The sequence below is a fragment of the Trichosurus vulpecula genome, chromosome 4 (assembly GCF_011100635.1).
Source record: "Trichosurus vulpecula isolate mTriVul1 chromosome 4, mTriVul1.pri, whole genome shotgun sequence".
Taxonomy (NCBI): domain Eukaryota; kingdom Metazoa; phylum Chordata; class Mammalia; order Diprotodontia; family Phalangeridae; genus Trichosurus; species Trichosurus vulpecula.
The window spans coordinates 213260741-213281735 of record NC_050576.1 but is presented as its reverse complement, the minus strand read 5'-3'; the positions used below and the strand labels follow the sequence as shown (position 1 = coordinate 213281735).

Below are 20995 nucleotides of genomic sequence, written 5' to 3'. Positions count from 1 at the left end.
CAAGACTAAGCTCCGTTGCCATTCCTACACCAAGTCCATCCTAATCCTCCATATTGACTGATACAACTGTTCTAACATTCATTACATCAAAGGTACACAACTTTGTGTTTCCTGTCTGCTTTTTTGTTATACTGGGCTTCTTGTAACTACAAATGATAACAAGAAACTTTCTCCATCTTTTTTTGGTGGGGGGAGGTGTTGCTCTCTTTCTCTGATTTCTTTGCTTCTCAAGCCTCTGGAGTGAAATTAAAAAATCAGTGTTGAATTGATGATGTTATTCCTTGTGCTTACTTCAACTTTCTGATTTTGATTTCAGGAAATCTAGAATTCCTAGTGTACTTTTGTTTTCCCCCCATACTTCTCTGCACGTTCCTGTTTTGTTGCTTTATTTAGGTAAGTTGAGTTTCCTCCTACACATAACTACTAGGCAGTGACATAACTTGCGGTGTCTTTCCTCAGGTCTTCTATAGCTTTGTCAAGTCGTTCTGCCACGGGAGGTGGGTAGGGCTGATGATAGCTTTACCTTTCACCTTGTTCTTGCCAAGGCAAAGTTCACTGCATGTAACACTGCTGTGCGAAGTCCTTGAATTCAGAGTGGGACCCCCCTGCAACCTTGCGACATCATGCCTTTTTTCTTTAACTCTTTTAAGCCATTGCAACACTGCTAACCCAAGTGGCATCCTCAGAAGCTACTTTGGCAGTATTCTAGGGCTCCAGTGAGTCTTTCGTAGCTACTATAGCAATCTAAAATTCCCATTGAACATTATCGCCTTGGCCCCTACTTTGAAGTTTGCCCCCCTCCCCATAGCATGAATGATACCTTAGGTTTTGAAAGAGTTGTCATTGTTATCATTATCATCAATCAATCAGTAAACATTTAGTAAATACCTATTATGTGCCAGGCCCTGTGCAAATGGTACGTTCCTTAATGGTAATATTTTATTTTTTGTCTTTTGGTCACCAGTAGAGGGTAGCGAAGTGGTGCCGTGGATAGAAAATTAGGCTTGGAGTAAGGAAGATCTGAGTTCAACTCTAGCTTCAGATACTTGCGGTTGTATGACCCTGGGCAAGTCACTTAACTGCTGTTTGTCTCATTTTTTCATCTGTAAAATGGGGACACACCAGAGAAGAAAATGGCAAACCACTCCAGTGACCGTGCCAAGGAAACCCCATAGACAAAAAGTCCTTGGAGTTACATAGAGTTGGATATGACTGAACAGCAGCAACAAATAGTGCCTTGAACATATCAGTCATTTAATAGATAGCTGCTGAATTGAATCGTCCAAGATCACACAAGGAATAAATGACAGAACCAGAATTCAAGCCCACATTCTCGGACTCCAAAGTCAGTGTTCTTTTGGCATCCCCAAACCTCTGAAAATATCATTTAAACCCCAGGAACAGCCTCCAAATTTTGTTCTTTTAAGGATATCAAAGCATTTTCTTTACTTCTTACACATCAACTTACCTATCACCACGACATTCAAGACATCACTAGCCACTGACCCTTGGGAGTGGTGGTTTTCTGCGACACAGGTGTATTCTGTTGTTGCAGTGGGCCTTTCGAAGAATTTTGCTGGTTCATTGGAGTACATTTTTTGCTGTTTCTTGCACGCATTCATTATACAAAGATGGTACCTAATAGGCGGTGTCCCATTTATCGACTGGCAAGAGAGTTCAAATTGCTGCCCCTTTATTACTTCAGATTTTGAGTTACGAAAAATTCTGGGCTTAGAGACAATTTCTGAAGAAAAAAAGGAGAAAAAATAATTGAGAAACCACCGGGGACACTATTGAAACTCATTCTTTCTAATGTAGAATGCTACAAAAGTGTACTTAATTGGTTGCTCAAGGCCAACTCTACAAACAAGGATTCAGTTAGGATAAGTTCAGAAAGAGAAAAGCAAATCTTTATTGAATTAATATAAAAGTAGTACTTCAGACCTATCAAAACATCCCAATTAGTTTTATCATTTAGAAAGGTGACCCAAAAAATGCTCCCCCAAAAAATATTATGCTAAGTTTTAAAATTAATTAATTAATTAGTTTTTAGTTTTCTATGTTCACTTCCATAACATTTTGAGTTCTAAATTTTCTCCCCTTCCTTCCCCTTCCCCTTCCACAAGACAGTGTGCAATCTAATATAGGCTCTACGTACACATTAATACCAAACATATTTTCACATTAGTCATGTTGTAAAGAAGAATCGGAACCAATGGCAGGAACCATAAGAAAGAAGAAACAATGAAAGAGAAAGCAAATAGTATGCTTCAATCTGCATTCAGACTCCATAGTTCTTTCTCTGGATGTGTATGGCATTTTCCATAATGAGTCTTTTGGAGTTGTCCTAGATCCTTGCATTGCTGAGAAGAGCTTAAATCTATCAAAGTTAGTCATCATACAATGTTGCTGGTAGTGTGTTCAATGTTCTTCTGGTTCTGCTCACTTTACTCAGCATCAATTCATATAAGTCTTCCCTGGTTTTTCTAAAGTCCTCCTGCTCATCATTTCTTATGGAACAATAGCATTCCATTATATTCATATAGCACAACTTGTTCAGCCATTCCCCAACTGATGGGCATTCCCTCAATTTCCAATTTTCAACCCTCACAAAAAGAGATGCTTTAAGTACTTTTGTACATGTGAGTCCTTTTTCCCATTTTTATGATCTCTTTGGGATACAGACCTAAAAGTGGTATTGCTGGGCCAAAGGGTATGCACAGTTTTATAGCTCTTTGGACACAGTTCTAAATTGCTCTTCAAAATGGTTGGATCAGTTCACAACTCCACCAACAATGCATTAGTGTTCCAATTTTCCCACATCTTCTCCAACATTTATCATTTTTCTGTTTTATCATGTTAGTCAATCTGACAGGTCTGATGTGGTACCTTAGAGTTGTTTTGATTTGCATTTCTCTAATCAATAGTGATTTAGAGCATTTTTCATATGACTATAGGTAGCTTTAATTTCTTCCTCTGTAAACTGCCTGTTCATATCCTTTGACCACTTCTCAATTGGAGAATGACTGGTAGTCTTATAAATTTGACTCAGTTCTCTATATGTTTTAGAAATGAGGCCTTTATCAGAGACACTGGTTATAAAAATTGTTTCCCAGCCTTCTGCTTCCCTTCTTGGTTGCATTGGTTTTGTTGGTGCAAAAACTTTTTAATTTAATGTAATCAAAATTATCCATTTTGCATTTCATAATGTTCTCTCTCTCTTGTTTGGTCATCTATTCTTCCATTCTCCATAAATCTGACAGGTAAACTATTCCTTGCTCTCCTAGTTTGCTTATGGTATCTAGACTGAATTTTAGATATTTCTTCATTCTTTTAAAAAAATTCAATTCAATTTTGAAAACCATTCATTTCTTCCTATATGCCAGGCACTAAGCTGGGTCTTAGGGATACAAAGATAATAATGAAACAATCCCTGCCCTCAAGAAGATTACATTCTGCTTCAGGAAAACAAAATGTGAATATATTTATAATGCTGCCTTCCTTATCCACCTTCCAGGATGGCTGTGGGGGTGAAATGAGATCAAGTTTAAGACTTCCAGACCAATGTAAAGCTCCTTAAGGTTGGGGGCTCTCACAATTTTGTCTTTGTGTCCCTAGTGCCTAGCACATAGGCACAAAATGCTTACATTTTATTATATGGAATCGATATACTTTGGGATAATAGAGCATTCAACAAATATCTGGGAGACGATGTTATCTATTTAAAGAAAGTCTGTACATACGTCTATGTATTCACACATGCCCCCTTATTGACACATAAATATATTGACAACACATCCTTACCAGTGCCCTATGGGAAGGTAATACAGTAAAACAGGTGAAAAGATGATCATTTGCTCCAGTGGAGCCATTCAGTCATTTAGTAAAGTCTGTAAATTTTAAGGATTAATATTGACACAAATACAATCTCATAGCAGTGGGGAGCAGAGGGCATTGGTGATAAACATTCAAAAGCACAGGGCTAATGGAGTCAAGGTCTTGGCTTCAATCATAATCATCATCATTACTACTGGGGAATTATTATTAGGAATGTCATCACAGGATGGACCCAGGTAAAAGAGCAAAATCAGTGGAAACTGCTATTTGCTATGCTGGGAATACCCCCTCTTCCTCACCTCCTTCTTTTACCTGTAGAATTCCTATCTATCTTTTAAATCCCAAATCAAATGAGAATCCTTCCCTGATCTCTCAGCTTCCACCCACTAGCTGTAACACCTTTCTCCTCGCATAGCATTAGATTTGACACTTCTTTGATTCATTTTCACATAATACCATGTAGGAATTATCTGTGCTGGTGGCTCACCCTCCACCCCCGCCTCTAAGATTGTAAGCTCCCTGAAAGTGAACCTGTATCTTACCTAAACTTTGCATCTCCCCCAGGGCTTGGCATAGCAGGTTCCACAGACAGTAGGTGCTTAATACATGCTTGTTGAATGAATGAATGAATTTTCAGCACCAACATTATATTAACACCAACAATGCCAATGCTGATGGAAACATTCACATCACAATGACCTGCTATGCCCCGTAGTCACGTGCAGGACAGTGGCATTTCAGATTGATTGAGGATCCAATGACCTGTCCCACCTGACCCAGTTTACCAATGTTAGCCTGGCTACTTCTGGCTTCATTAGCAAAACCATAACCCAAGACAGAACCCAGAAGATGAAAGCTCAATTGTGACCATGCTGGCCTCCTAATCAAAAAAGCAGGGGAAGGGGACTGTTGCAAGAACAATGAAACACACATATAGGATAAGAAATATAACACAACTGATGGATGACTGACAAAAGGTAGGGAAACCGGTTTCCTCCAGTTTCACTGAGTCAAGGTCAGAGATTATGATCATCCTAGTTTCAGTAGAAACACAAACACAATGAAACCATATCAAATTATTGCTTGTCCCAATTAATTCACATACCACTGAGGGTACTTATGCTTGTAGAACTGTCTTTAATTGAACTGGATTGGCATGCATTCTGCTTGCTTCATCGTTCATCTTAATACAAGCAGCTCTGTTCCCTTTCTGCCATATTGGGGCAACCCTTAAGTCTATTCTCCAAGACATGGACAAAGAACCAGAAGTTGGATTATTTTTTTAAACAAGAGTTTCTGAAAACCTTCAGCAATATTCTTGAGTTGTCTGTTCCAACAAGCTGCTGTCTAGGCAAGTTAGAACTTTGCTAAGTCCCAGTCCAGTCTTGAAGTTGGTATTTTCTGCCATGTGGTCAAGTAGAAGCAAATAACGATGCTGGCCAAGAACTCCTTCTAGGACGTGGCTCCGAGGTGCTATGCTCTGCAGCAAACGTGTTCCTTTTCCATTGGCTTCTTCATTTCTCTAGTTACCATCCTACCACTCCCTGACTCACTTTTGAATCCTGCTTAGAAATGAACGCTAGCTAAACAACAGCTCTACTCAGAGTCTTTTCCATCATTTGGTCTCCTACACATAAATAAACATTTACTTACCAAAAACAGATAACTGTACTGGGTCACTTTCCTTGATGACGTTGCGGATCGCAGCAAGGCATCTGTACGTCCCACTGTCACGTACCCAGACCCTCTTTGTAAAGTTCTGAGAATTTGTTATTGTTGTATTCTCCTTCTGGATGGTGAAGTTGGCAAGTGGGGACCCTGAGATCTGACAGGACAGGTCTAGCTTCCCACCTTCATCCAGATGGTTGGAAGAAATCAGCAGCTCAGGTTTGGAAAATAACTCTGTAAAGAACAAAGAGGGGAATGATGTGTGGTTGGCGCCATTCCAAAGCTACGAAAGGAAAGGAAAGGAGGATGTTTCCACTGACCTACTTTTTGACAGAAACAAACAATCAACCCCATGAAAGATAAAGGGATAACAGGCTTACCCTTCTCAGACTGACTTAGCACAGTGCTTCGCACATAGTAGGAGCTTATTAAATGTTTGTTGATTGACTGATTAACACCAGCTTACCCCTCCAGGTTTATTTCACATTACTTCCCTTTCTGTACTCTTAGAGAGGCAGTGTGGTGTAGTGGATAGAGAACTGGCCTCAAAACCAGAAACAGTTGGGTTCTCCATCTCATGGCTGACACATACAGGCTCTGTGACCCAGGGCAAACCACCTATGCTCTATGCGCCCAATGTTCTAGGCAAACCTTTCATTTAGAAGGTGTTAACCTGAACTGGTAGATATACTTTCTTCATCTAGGAGATCATTGTATTGAGGAAATTACAGGTCCAGTCCCTATCCCACATAATCTTAAATCCTAGTCAAATTGGCTTACTTGCCATTCCCTGTATTCCAGCTCTGGCATCCCTGTCTCTACACAGGCTATCCCTTATCCCTGTAATGCGCTCTCTCCTTTTTTCCACTTAACAGTTAGCTATCCTAATGTCAGGTCTGGAGTCAGGAAGACAGGAGTTCAAATCCAGCCTCAGACACTTACGAGCTGTGTGACCCCGGGAAAACCACTTAAATCTGTCTGCCTCAGTATTCTTATTTGTAAAATGGATAAAATAGTAACACCTAACTCCCAGGGCTGTTGTGAGGAGCAAATAAGATAATAATTGCAAAGTACTTAGCACAGTGCCTGGCACATAGTAGGCTCTACATAAACGGTAGCTATCATTATTATTTATTTTCAGCTTTAATAAATGTTCTCATGTGCCACCTCCTACAGGAAGCCTCTTCCTGATCCTCCTAATTGTTAGCGCTCATCCCCTCCTCTAACTATCTTATATTTAAGTTATCTTTGTATTTAAACTGTGTCCATGTTAAAACTCCAGCAGAATATACATTTCTTAAGGTTAGGGGCTGATTTTTTGTGTGTGTGATGTTATTTCGTATCTGTATTTCTAAGGCTTAGCATACGTAGTGTCTTAAATATAGCAAGAGTTGAATAAATGCTTGTTGAATTGAACTGAGTTCAACCTGTTGAATTCTTAAATCAAAAATTTTAGTGTTTCTTAGCTGGGGATCACAGAATCATAGCATATCAGAGCTGAAAGGAACATTAAAAATCCCTCAGTCCAAACCTCTCATTCTATAGGAGAGCAACTATGTGGGTCAGTGGATAGACTACTAGACCTGGAGTCAGGAAGACCTGAGATCAAATCCTACCTTCAGTTTCCTCACCTCTAAAATGGGGATAATACTGCCTACCTTCCACAGCTGTTGTGAGGCTCAAATAAGATAATATTTGTCAAGGGCCTTGCAAACTTTAAAGCATTATATACATGCTGGTGACGATGATGATGCACACTGAGAACCAGAAAAATGGACCGACTTGCCTGAGATCACTCAAGTAGGAAGTGACAGGACCAGGATTTGAACCCAAGTTCAATGTTCTTTCTACACTAGGCCATAGGATCATAGATTTAGAGTTGAAAGAGACTTTATATTTGTGGTATATTGGAGCCAGTTCATACTAGCTCACAAGAGTCGAGTATTAAATTTTCAGGTGAACATTTACATCTCGGAAATTTGTCAAACTCTACAAATGAGGGCTTGATTTATTGTTTTGTTTTTTGTCTAGACTTAAGAAAGTGATAGACAAAATGTTAATAATTCAGATTAAACTTGAAAGTATGTTGCAGGTACATTTTTTTCCTATAGAGCTGATTGTTAAACATTTACCAGCATACTACTATTTTATATGTTTTCCAATCGAATCCTTGCATTTTACAAATGAGAAACCTAAGGCCCTCAAAGGTTAAATGCCTTCACTAAGGTCATATAATTAGTAAACAGCAGAACTGGGATTCTAACCCTGGTCCTTAAACTCCAAATTCAACACTCTTTTCACTGCACCACACTTCCGGCTTTGAGGTCTAGTTCATTTCCTGATAAGCTGTGTGTGTGGTGGGGGAGAGGCATGGGTGTGGGTGGAGAGGGGGTGGGGGTGAGGGACAGAGACAGAGACAGAGACAGAGAGGGAAAGAGGAGAGACAGAGAAAGACAGAGAGAAAGAGAAAGACACAGGGACAGAGACAGAGATAGAGAGTCCTAAATCCAGAGCAAATTGTTCCTTTGCACACTATTCCACTTTCTAGTCTCTCACTCCCAAGCCAAGACTTGTCTGTCCAGCTGCCAAGTAAGAAAAGAAAGATCTGAGAGAGACATTACAATATTAAAACAGAAAAGCTCTCTGATGGTCACACTGCCTAAACTAGCACCTCCTGATTCTGCAAATGGGAAGGTAAAAAAAGAAAAAAAGTTTATCATAGTTTTAGAGCTAGGAGGAACCTTAGTAAGTTACAGAAACATTTCCTGAACACAGAAAGAGGAAAGGCTGGTGCTTAGAAGATGCGCACCATCGGGGAACTTATCAGAGGTATCCGATAACTAGTTTACCACCAGACAGAGCCTATTAAATAGCTAAGATCTAGCAATGGAACCAAAAGATAATATCCACAAGAAATCAAAAACGTGTCCACAAAAAAGTGGTGAACACATGATTCAGTCAAATGAATCTCTTTACAGAAACAGAAATTCACTTTCAGTCACTTTCAGACTCGCATGAAGTGACGCACAGTGAAGTGACAAAAAAAGGTCATAGAGGAGAAGTTCACCTCACCTAATCCCCGGTGAATGTCTGAAAAGGACCCCAGAAAGATCAATGATGAAGAAGATGAAAAAGAAACAGAAATGAACTCTTCTATGCGATCCAGAATGGCATAAACACATAACAGGGACGACCTCCGGGAATCTTGTGCAACCTCGGATAAAGACTTAATGTAAAATATAACAGTTCTGAGGTTCTGCCTAATACCTATCAGATTTGCAAAAATGACAAAAAGGGAGAACAACAATTATCGGAGGGGCTACAGGCAGACAGGCACATTGGTACACTACTGGTGGAAAAATGTTTGGTCCAAACATTCTAGGAAATGGTTTGGAACTTTATCCCCAGTTAGTAAACTGTGTATATCCTTTGACCCAGAAAAACCACTACAAAGCCTACACTCTGAAGAGATCAAAGGAAAAATAATATATACAAAAATATTTATAGTAGCTCTTTTTCTGTAGGAAAGAACTAGACCCAATGGTGTTATACCCATAAATTGGGTAAAGAATCAACAAATTATGGCATAAATTGATAGACTTATTTTATCATAAGAAATTATAAAAGAGATGATTTCAGAGATAGCTGGGAAGACTTGCATGAAGTGATCACAGTGAAGTGATCACAACCAGTAGAACAATCTATGTATCCATGACAATGTCACAAAGAAAAACCATTCTCGAGGACTTAAGAACTATGGTCAATGCAATGATTGACCACAATTCTAGAGGAGTGATGATAAATCCTGCTACCCACCTCCTAATGGAGAAATATGATTCAGCATGCAGAAGGAACTTTCTATATTACATAAATTGGGTGCATAAGAAAAAGTATACAAATATAGAGAAAAAGAGTATATAAACATGTATAGAAGCGCAGAGGAAGTAGACATTGCATGATCTCACAAAGACACATAAAGAGTTTGGTAAGAAATGAGCAATGGGGCAAAAGTGAGAAAAGAGAAAGGGCAAAGCAAGACATAAATGGAAGGGCAGATTCAGGGAAGGAAAAGTCACAAGTAAGGCAGATCACCCTTGTGATGTTACTGGTCCTCTTTGAGAATGAAGGACGAACAACAGTCACAAGCAAAATGAACTTCAGCTTCAGAGAGGGGTTCATAAAAGGGTGGGGGAAATGAAAAAGAGAGAAGGAAAACATAAATATCTGAGATCAGAGCTTGGCCTTGGTGAAGAAAGAAAGGATAGAGTTGAAGGAGCAGACTATGCCATTTAAAGATCATTGCTGTTGCTCAGTCACTTCAGTTGTGTCCAACTCTTTGCAACTCCTTTTGGGGTTTCCTTGGCAAAGATACTGGAGTGGTTTGCCATTTCCTTCTCCTGCTCATTTTACAGATGAGGAAATTGAGGCAAACAGAGTTAAGTGGTTTTCCCAGGCTCACATAGCTAGTAAGTGTCTGAGGTCATATTTGAACTCAGGAAGATGAGTCTTGAGGACCACAGGCCTGGCAGTCTATCCACTTGTTGCCTAGCTGCCCCAGCTAAAGAATTACTAGTGTTAATCGGTTTCCTTCTTTTGCTCCACTTCCCTTTTTCATCATAAAGAGGGGAACAAAAGGAAAAGAGGAAAACATATACACCATGAAATTGATTAATATAAACTCACCCATAAAACAGAGGTATGTAGTATAATGGATTAGAAAGTAGAATCCAGCCATCTGTAGCATGCAAGAAACACACTTAAAATATAAAGATTCACACAGAATCAAAATGAGGAACTGGAGAAGAATTTATTATGCTACAGGCAAATTCAGAAAAGCAGGGTAGCAATTATGATCTCAGAAAAGGCAACAATAAAAATGCATGTGGTTAAAAGTTACGTTATGCATGAAGGCATATGTGATATGACATGATAATATCAAGTTTTAATATTTATGGAACAAATGGCATAGCATCTAAGTACTTGAAGGAAAAGTTTATCAAATTATACGGAGAAATAAAGAGTAGAACTATAATGATAGAAAACCTCAATGTAACCCCTTTCAGAAATAGAAAAAGCAACAAAAAGACAAGTAAGAGCGCAGTTAATGTCCTGAATACAATTTTGGAAAAGTTAGATATGATAGCTCTCTGGCAGTTACTAAAAAGGAATATGAAGGAATATACATATTTCATTGTTATGTATGGCAACTTCACAAATACTGATCATGTCCCAAGTGATTAAAACCGATGCAGAAAAGCATAAATATTAGACACATTTCTTGCCCACCATAATGCAATAAAATTATAATCAATAAAAATTATAAGTTTGGGGGGAAAGTTTTAAACCTAAATGGAGAACAAATGATTTCATCCTAAAGAATTGGTGGATCAAAATGCAAATAATAAAAGTAACAGATAATTTTTTTTAAGGAAAATTGGAAAAAAATGAGACAACCTAATAAAACTTTAGGATGATGCCGACAAAGTACTTAGATGAAAATCTTTATCTCTAAACACTTTAATCAGAAAAAGATTAATGAATTGGGCATGCCAGAAAACAAAATATCAAAAAATTCCAGCTAAACACAAAAAAATAGAAATTAGGAAAAACCAAAAGATATATAAACAAAATTGAAAATAAAAAATAACGCATTTAATTGGTGAATAAAACTAGGAACTTTGAGAAACTAATAAAAAATTAAACTAATAGCTAATCTAATAAAACAGTAGACAATCGAATTACAAATATCAAAAATAGAAAAGAAGAATTCACAACAAATGAAGAGTGAAGAAATGATATCATTTGAAATTATTTTGCCTAACTACCTGCCAATGAAATTTTAAATAAAAGGATAAACGTTTACAAAAAATATACAATATCCAGTACAGAAAGGTATGTTTGTCCTTTGTTTTCAAAGAGGACCCCAGCATCAGGGAAATGATGACATGACTTGCAGCTGACTTTGATTTGAGGGAGGGAGGGCTGTGCAAAGTCACCAGCCTCACTTTCTCCTCCAGAGCCATCTGGGTTCAGTGACCAGATATTCATCAGGACAACTGGAGATAGCTCAGGATACAATGGGAGAGACCCTGGCCCTTTCAGGCTAAGACCTCTTCAGGTTCTCACTTTGAGTGAGGTAATGCCCATTCAGCAAATAGGCCTCTTTAAGAAGTGAGTCAGCCCCTTTAATTAAAAAAAACATCAAACTGGGAGGGGAAGACCCTCAGGATTGCTGGTCAAAAGAGAAACATTCACTCTGAGCCGGGGGCGGGGGGAGGGAGGAGGGGGGGGCAAAATATAGCCATTAAGTAGAGTTTCAGCAGGGACCTATTGTGGTCCGATCTATGAGTTCCAGAGTAAAATGGGTTTAAGGTTTGGTCTTTGAGAAAAGAGGGAAAAAAGAAAGAAAAAAGTACAAGAAACAGAGAATTTGAATAACCAATCTCAGAAAAAGACAGTAAACATGGTTTAAAAAACTCCCAAAGAAAAAACACCTCAGACCAATAGGTTTACAAGCGAATTACATTAAACATTCGAAGAACAGCTAATTATAACATAATGTAAATTATTTGCAAAAATAGAGAAAGAATACAAAGTCTTAGCAGAAGAAATCAAAACCCAGTGGAAAAAGGAACACATCACCCCATTCATCCTATCTAGTATGAGACTTTGAATCCTTTCAGTAGGCCTATAGAAGGTGAGCTTGCAACTCAGTACTCTCATTCAGTTACGAAAGATCAACTATTTTATTCCCCCAGCACAAGTTCACCAAATGATAAACACTTTAAAAAATGGAAGCAGGATAGTGACTTAGCCCCAGACTGTTTCTATGTGAGTTCCATTGAATATAAAGGTAAGAAGAAGAAAAAAGGAGTGACAACAACAGCAACAACAAAGGCAGGGACAGTGTTTTCTCAATCTTTGTGTGTCTCCTAGCACCAGGCACCTGCAACAGCCAAACCAACAGGACTTAATGAATGGATGGAAACAGCAAACTCCCATTGCACAGGAATGTTTTGGAGTCTACAGCTAAATTCCGCTATATTTTTCTCAAATCTCAAGCCATGCTCATGCTAGCGGCCGTTCTCACCTGTGATATTGATAAAAATGCTGTTGACTTTAGATATCCTGCTGGATTCCACTTTGCAGGTGTAGTTCCCCATGTGTTCCACTCTGGCTATTGGAGTCGAGTAAGTAACTTCTGTCCCCTGCTTGGTATATGCCACGATCTCTCTGTCTTTCTGGATGATGATTTCACGAGCCTCCAGAAACATATGCGTCACTTGGATTGTGCATTTAAGTTTAAGGGGATCTCCTTCTGTGATCTCTCCTTCGGGTGTTATCTGGAAACTGGGGATTGAAAAGGTCTCTGGAAAAGAATGAACAAAAGAGTTCTTGGGCATGGGGTCGAAGTGATTCTTGCTACTTCTCTTCTTTTAAACATCCATCTTTTATGATTTTTAAAACATCATTCACTTCCCCTTCCTCCTTTCCCTTAGATTCCCCCACCTGACTTCAGAAAGAACAGTTCAGCACAACAAGTTTCCATATGAACCAGGTCTCCATACGCACCATTCCAACATTTCTTCTACTGAGAAATGGGAAGTTATTTCTATTTTCCTTGCTGCCTCCCTTCTGTAAACCACTGTTTTCTTCAAAATCTTTCCATTACCATGTTTTCCCCTCTATAGTCATAGTGCCCCTCCACTTTCCTACTTTATTTTGCATTTATATAGGGAGGAAGGGGGATATATAAAAGACATTATGAAAGACTCCCAACTAGGTGTCATTCTCGACTTCTCACTATCTCTCACCTCCTATATCCAATCTGTTGCCAAAGCCTGTCAATCTCACCTTTACAACATCTTTCCAATAGCTCCTCTCTTCTCCTCTGACGTTGCCACCATTTTGGTTCAGGCCCTCATCACCTCACACCTGGACCAGTGCAATAATCTGCTGGTGGGTCTGTCTACCCCAAGTCTCCCCCCACTCCAACCCATCTTCCATTCTGCAGCCAAAGTGCTTTTCCTAAATTGAAGATCCATTCGTGTCATCTCCCCTTCTCGCCCTCAATAAACTCCAATGGCTCCTTATCACCTCCAGGATCAAATACAAAATCCTCTGTTTGACATTCAAAGCTCTGCGTAACCTAGCTCCTCCTGGCCCCACTTTTCCAGTTGTCTTATCTCATCAAATGAGATTATATTTGGTAAAAGTACCAAGCACATTGCTTGGCACACAGTAGGTACTTAATATATGCTTATTGACTGACTGATGAAGTAGAAACCATAAGAATTGAAGATAGATTGACCACACTGAGATTGTGAACCTCATCCTTAGAATCCTATCCTTCCTCTTATCACTGCACATGACTACAACTTTCTTCTGCCTCCTAAGAGACAACACTCCTTGTGTTTCAAGTCCCTTCTGCAGTCTGACTTAGAAGTGAACAAGATTGATAGTAATAGTTCCCTTTTATACAGCACTTTAAGGTTTGCAAAACACCTTGCCTCACAAAGACAATAATAGGTCAAACACGATTTTCTGATTATCCTCAATTAATAGATTAAAAAAACTGAGACACAGGGAGGTGGAATGATTTACACAGGGTCACATGGATACCAAGTGTGGGAGCTGACTTTATTTACTTTACTCTCCTGACTTTATTTCAACACTCTCTTTTAGCAATGGATGTGCTTCCCCATTCTGGCTAACAAATAAGGTTTGTAACCTTGGCTTTATCCTTGACTGCCTCAATCCAGACCCACCTCATCTTTCATCTAGATTACTGAGAGGTCCTCCCCATTGCTCTCCCTGTCCTCTTCTCCTCACACCAGTCCATCCTGCACACAGCTGCCAATGGCACAATCATGAAACATTGATTTGACAATATCATTCTCTTGTGCAAATAAACTCCATGGCTCCCTATTATCTCGGGGATAAAATACAAACTCCTCATTTAATTTTTTAAAGCCTTTCCCAACTTGGCCCCAACCTATCTTTCTCACCTGGGAGAACACTGTTCCTCTCTCACCCTCTGCTGATCTAGCCAAACCGCTCTTCTCTCTGTTCCCACATATGGTGCTCCATCTCCCCCCATGGGGGCTTCTGCACTGCCCATCCTCCATTCCTGGAACATACTCCCTCTTCCTTCCACTCAACTCAGCTCCACATTCTGCATGAAGGCTCTCTTGAACCTTCCAATAGCTAGTGCCCCTCTTGCAAACTACATTGCTTTTAAGTATTTTGTATTTGTTATCTTTATATATATTTTGCATGTATTAATATATGTTTTCCTGGTTAGAATTTAAGATCCTTGAGAGTGGGGATTGTTTCATTAATCCTCTTTATATCCTGAGGCTTAAGTTTTGATGGCTCAGAGTGAGCAATTGTTTTCTGTCCTGGCCAGAAACTCTTGAGGGTCCTCCCCTCCCAGACTGACTCTTTGGGGAAGGCAAAGTAGGCCATCTTTTGTCTCAGTTCTAACCTAGTCTTTAACCACTGAATGGGCATTGCCTCAGACAAACAGAGACCTGGGAAAGACCTTGGCTTAAAAAGGCCAAGGTCCCCACTGCATCCTGGGCCACTGCTAGACTCATATCTTGCCACTGGACTCCAATGACTCTGGAGGAAAGAGTGAGGCTGATGACTTGCACAGCCCTGCCTCCCTGAAATCCAATTCACTTGCAAGTCAAAATATCGCCCTCCTGATGTTCTCTTTGAGAACAAAGGACAAACAACAATTACACCCTGAGAACCTAGGATAGTATCTGACAAACAGTAGGTGCTTAATAAATCTCTGATTGCTTTTCTAGCTAATGTCAGTAAGTGCTAAGCATTCATTAAGTTCCTACTACGTGCCAGGCACTGTGCTAAGTACTGGGGATACAAAGAAAGACAAAACACAGTCCCTGCCCTTGAAAAGCTCACAATCTAATGAGGGAGACAACATACAAACAACTATGTACAAGTAAGTTATATGTAGTATAAATGGGAAAAATCAACAGAGAGAAGGCACTAGAATCAAGAGGGACTGATGAAGTTTTCCAGGAGAAGATGAGATTTTTGTTGGGGCTTGAAGGAAGCCAGGGAAGCCAGGAGGTGAGAGTGTGTGGGATGGATTTTACGAATCCAAAAATTAACAACAGAGGCTCAAGGTGAAAGTAGAAAGGAAAATTTATTACGATCCTGCAGGAAAGGGCCACCCGGACATCGAGAGGACTTGGGGGTCCTCTCAGTGTCAGAGCGCACTGGACACAGAAAATTGGGGTGTTTATATAGGTCCCTAATCGCAATTCCCCCTCCCAACCTTCTTCCTCTCAGCTTGCAGACGTAAGCTTTGAGGGTACAATCTAGACGCGATAAATCTACCCAGGGGCAAACAGTATAGTTATTTTTACAAGCAGGCCACAGTCATAAACCTCCCACCATCCTTACTTCATTCTACTATCAATCTCAAGGTAGTAAATCTGTCTTAAATGACAATGACGATTAAACAAACAGTTTGGTTATCGGTGACAGGCAGGAATTAGTTGTTAGTTACCTAATCCTGCACATCTATATTGCACCTGGCTTTTCGGCTTTCCATCCATTCTTCCCCAAACAGAGGTTCTCTTATCTTGGGGTCAATGTACAGGGGGTGAGTGTCCTGTGTCTTATCCTTATCCTCAGAGAATTTTATAGTTGCTGACTTATTCACCTCAACCCTTCTTTCTTCCAGGCCTCTCGCCATTAGGTAAATACACAGGACCTGTTCTTAACCTCGGGGGCTTTATGGTCACTAGCTAAGCTTGTGGAGGGGAAAATATCTAAGTAGAGAAATGGGACTCACTATCCTACTTATTTCTATTTATTTAATTTGTTCCCTTTTATGAGAGGTCTTCACTCGTCCCACACAAGAGTGAGGAGGGAGAGCATCCCAGACATGGGAGACAAACAATGAAAATTCCTGGAACCAAGAGATGGAGTGTCTTGTTCAAAGAACAGCAAAGAGGCCAGTATCTTTGGATCAAAGACTACATAGAAGGAAGTAAGACGGAAAGGTAGAAAGGGGTTAGGTCAGGGGTGGGGAACCTGCAGCCTTGGGGCCACATGTGGCCTTCTAGGTCCTTGAGTGAGGCCTTTTGACTGAGTCCAAGTTTTATAGAACAAACCCTTTTAATAAGGGGTTTTGTTCTGTGAAGCTTGGATTCAGTCAAAGGGCCACACTTGAGGACCTCCAGGGTCACATGTGGCCTTGAGGCTGCAGGTTCCCCACTCCTGATTTAATGGTAAACTGCAAACAGTATCTTGCTTGAAATAAGCTACCTAATTCCTCCTAAACCTTTCCCCTTTATTCTTTCCGTGGCAGTCACACACCCTCTGCTATGACCATGAAACTCATTCCAGTTTAAAGTGATCAGTGGTAGTACTTGAGGGCCAAATTAGGGGTTTCTTTGTTAGACTTCTTTTTCCTGGACAGCATCATCTGGCAACTCTTTACAAAGCAATTCAGGCACATTTGCATGATGCCACAACGGTAGGAAGAACTCACTGGTTAGAGAGGTAATTTCTTTCCTGTGCATTTGTTTGGTAAATATTGACATACATACACATTATCTTCCCCCAAGAAGAGTGTAAGCTCCTTATGGGAAGTGACTGTTGGATTTTTGTCTCTTTCCCTAGCATGGTGCTTGCCACATAGTCAACATTTAAAAATCCGTGTAGATTAACTGATTCTGCCTCTGTTCTCCTGTAAAACAAATGGGGCTGGGGACTAGATAGCATGTGTCAATATAAAGGTTTGGGGATAAGGCAGTCATGACAGCCTAGGATAAAGATATTTAAAGGGCACTACATTGGAATCTCCCCATATGATGCCTTGCACAGAATACTCTAAGGCCATACCCCCGATTTCCTTTTCTTGCCTGAGATCATTTACCATGTCACTCCATTGATTTTTTCTTTTTCTTTTTTAAATTAAGATTTTTTAATTTTTAGTTTGCAATACTCCATTCTGCATGTTTTTGAGCTCCAGAGTTTCTTCCCCACCCTCCCCTCCCCTCTTCTCCCCAAGACAGCACGGAATCCGATATATCTTCTACACTTCATTGATTTTTTTCATCCAGGATCTCCTCAATTAACAGTAAGATTCTTAGGGGATAAGAGGAGGCGGCCATCACTCATCTTGGTGCCATTAATAGAGGCTTCTTTGCCTTTGGAACATGTGGCACTGTAAAAATACAGTCTCAGAGTTGGAAGAAGGCTCAAAGGCCATCTGGTCCAACTCCTACCTAAGAATCTTAAATATCCCCAACAAGAAATCCTCAAGTCTAAGCTTGAAAATGTCTAGCGAGTGAGGAGGAACCCATCTCCTCCCAAAGCAGCCCATTCCTCCTTGGTATGGCTCTCATTTTTAGTAAACATTCCCTTACGTTGAGCTGAAATCCATCCTGCTGTAACTTCCACTTATTGCTCCAAGTTTTGTCCTCTGGGGCTAAGCAGAATGAGTCTAATCCTTCTTCCTCATATAGTTCCTCAAAGGCTTAGCTTAAACATCCAACATTCTTCCAATCAAATTGTATGCCATGGTGTCCTGTTCCCTTACCACCAAGATCATTCTCCTTTAGATCCAAAAGCCATTTTCCATAAGGAGCCCTGGGACCTCCTGATCTGACCTTCCCTATTCTGGAATCCCTGACACTCAAAGAGCTAAATGAGTCATCACACCCCCCAAAAAATCCTAAGTAGACATTACAGTCTTGAGAGAAAAGTGCCCAGCTAATGGGTTCAAATTGTGGTATCTTTATACCCAAACTAAACCGGCATGGCACAAGTAACAATAGAAATGGAAGAAGAAATCTGACCTCTCACAGTGACCAGGTCACTCTTCGTGAATTCTGAGGCCTCCGAGAAAGTCCCAAAAGAGATCTTGGCCTGGCATTGAAAAATTAAAACATGGTCTCGTTCTTCTATTGGGAAATCCATCGTCACATAATTTCTATCCAGGACCTGCTTTTGTTTTTTCTGCTTGCAGATATTCATTTCCAGTTTTTCGATTATAAAATATATCGGAGGCTTCTCCTCAGGAACAGAACAGTTAACTGCCACCACGCTTCCTTCCATCACTTCCGTCTTGTCCACTTTAACCCTGGGACTTGGTACTCCTTTGTGGAAAAAGAAAAGAAAAGAATGAGTTTGGTCTGGGGTCATAGACTAGGCTCTCCTGGCCCATTTGTGGTGGCAAGATCAGTCTGATGGTTGACTTGACTTTCCTTAAACATGCAATTTAGTACAACAACCTTTTATTAGTTCCATATTAGGTATCTAGTACCTTGTGAGGTGCTATGAAGGGAGTAGATAAAAAGAACTTTAAGACATGATCTATGCCTTCAAAAGCCCAGAATTTCCCTAGGGAAGAGATATATAACTAGGAAAGGAAGATCAGGGCTTTGACCCAGGGCTCCAAAATTTAAAGAACACTGTCAAGCATTTGTACTCCATCTGCAGGGTAGGAAAAAAAAACCTGAATTTAGTTCACACATCAAAGCACACCTACTTACCTGCATGTACACACACACACACACACACACACACACACACACACCCCAAGTCCTACCTTGGCAGCAGCCACCCCAGCAATAGCCTTACAATATCCCATATCGCACCCCCACCTCAACTGCATTGTCCAGGTGGCAAAATTGTTTGAACAGTTGAAATGATAAAAGAAAAAGTAAGTCATCAAGTACTATAGAGAATATAAATCTAGTGCCCAAAATGTATGAACAGATAAGAGTGAGCGGTCAGAAAGTGAAGATGCACATATTGACTGAAATGATCAGGGAAGAGTTTCACTGAGTAGGCAATCCTTGGAAAGTGAATAAGATTTCAATAGCAACAATAGCTCAGCCCTAGAAGGTAGGAAGTACAGATGTGTTATCCTCATTCCACCCATAAAGTAACTGAATTACCCATGGTCCATCAGCTGGTGAACCTGGACTGGAACCCAGATCTCTTAACTCCAAATCCATCATGTTCATCCACCACACCAGTCTATATATATCATCATACTGCAGTGGAAGGAGTGGGAGTAAAAGATGGTTGAGGAAAGGAAGAGTTAATATGAATAAAGGCTGGGACCCAGGAACCAGCACGGTATCTTTGGGAGACTGTGAGAAGACTGGCCTGACTCACTAAAAAATAGTTCAATTTATAAAGTATTTACCTCATAATAATGCTGAGGTAGATAATACAAGTATTATTACCCCCTTTTTACGGATAAAGAAACTGAGGTTCAGAGAGTTAAGTGACTTGTCATTTACCCAATGGGTAGAAAATAATACTTTGGATTTTACCCAGATATTCTGACTCTTGAGTCAAGGCTTTCCCATTATATTATGCTGTCTCTACATGCACAAGGGAGCTGTCGGAGAATAAGGTAGGATAATGTTGGATCGGTAAGGTGAGGATAAAGAATTAATTTTTAATCTAATAGGCAATAGAGAACCATTGTAGGTTCTTGAGCAGGAGGAAGATATGTGCAAAATATATTGGATGGGGAGAGCCTGGAGAGACTGAGGCTGAGACTGTTTATGAAGTTATTTCAGTAACCCAGTAATAGGGTGGCAGTAGGGAAGTGGGCTGGGGAGGTGGCAATGAAGACAGAACAGAAAAAGAAAAATTGATTGGACTTGGTGGCAAGATTGCATAAACATATTTCTTCCTGGAAGAATATGTGAAAACAAAAGAACAGGCTATGGTCTCGCTGGGTATCACCATGGCGATAGGCATTTTGTCAAAATATTTTGAAACTGTCAGCTCAAATATCTTGTAATCAAAAAAAGTTAAGAACCAAAGACAGAAGGTTCTCTGGGAAGTCAGCCACTGTTGGTGGAGCTGGGAATTGGCTCAATCGTTCAGGAAAATCCTTTAGAATTATGTGAGAAAAGTGACTAATCTGTTCATATCCTTTAATCCAGCAATCTCACTACTAGGCATGTACCCTGAGGAAACCAAGCATAAAAATACAGTCCCAGTATGCCAAAATATTCATAGTAGCACTTTTTGTAAGTAAAAAGTAAAAAATTGAAAACAAAGTAGGTGTCTGTCAATTGGGCAGAGCAAAACATTATACATAAATATAGTAGAAGGTACTATTGTATTTTTTTTAAAGTATGCTTATGAGGAAATCATAGAAACATAGGAACATTTACATGAACTGATGGAGAATGAAATGAACAGAACCAGGAAAACAATTATTCAATCAGTCAACAAGCTTTTGTTAAACACCTACTATGACCTAGGCACTGGGGATACAAATACAAAGAATGAAATAATCATAATCTCAAGAAGTTTTACACTCTAACAGGGGACAACAGACACAAATACTAAAATAATAGAAATGAAAACAATACAAAAAAGGCAGAGGAACTCAGATTAAATGCAACAATTAATAGTGATTCTAAGAGAGAGGGAACCATTTTTCCCTTCTCTTAATATAGGAAAGGTGAAA

General features: G+C 39.9%; 1 protein-coding gene across 3 annotated transcripts in view; it reads right to left on the bottom strand.

Annotated features, from left to right (window-relative positions):
* The window catches only part of PECAM1 (platelet and endothelial cell adhesion molecule 1), a 102961-nt gene that overhangs the window by 64933 nt on the left and 17033 nt on the right, over positions 1-20995 (bottom strand). For all 3 annotated transcript variants that reach the window (XM_036756978.1, XM_036756979.1, XM_036756980.1), the window contains exons 4-7: positions 18351-18650; positions 12596-12874; positions 5491-5739; positions 1469-1744 (exon numbers count right to left, since the gene is read on the bottom strand). In XM_036756978.1, the coding sequence (XP_036612873.1) occupies positions 1469-1744; positions 5491-5739; positions 12596-12874; positions 18351-18650 (1104 nt within the window). The remainder of the gene's footprint in view (positions 1-1468; positions 1745-5490; positions 5740-12595; positions 12875-18350; positions 18651-20995) is intronic.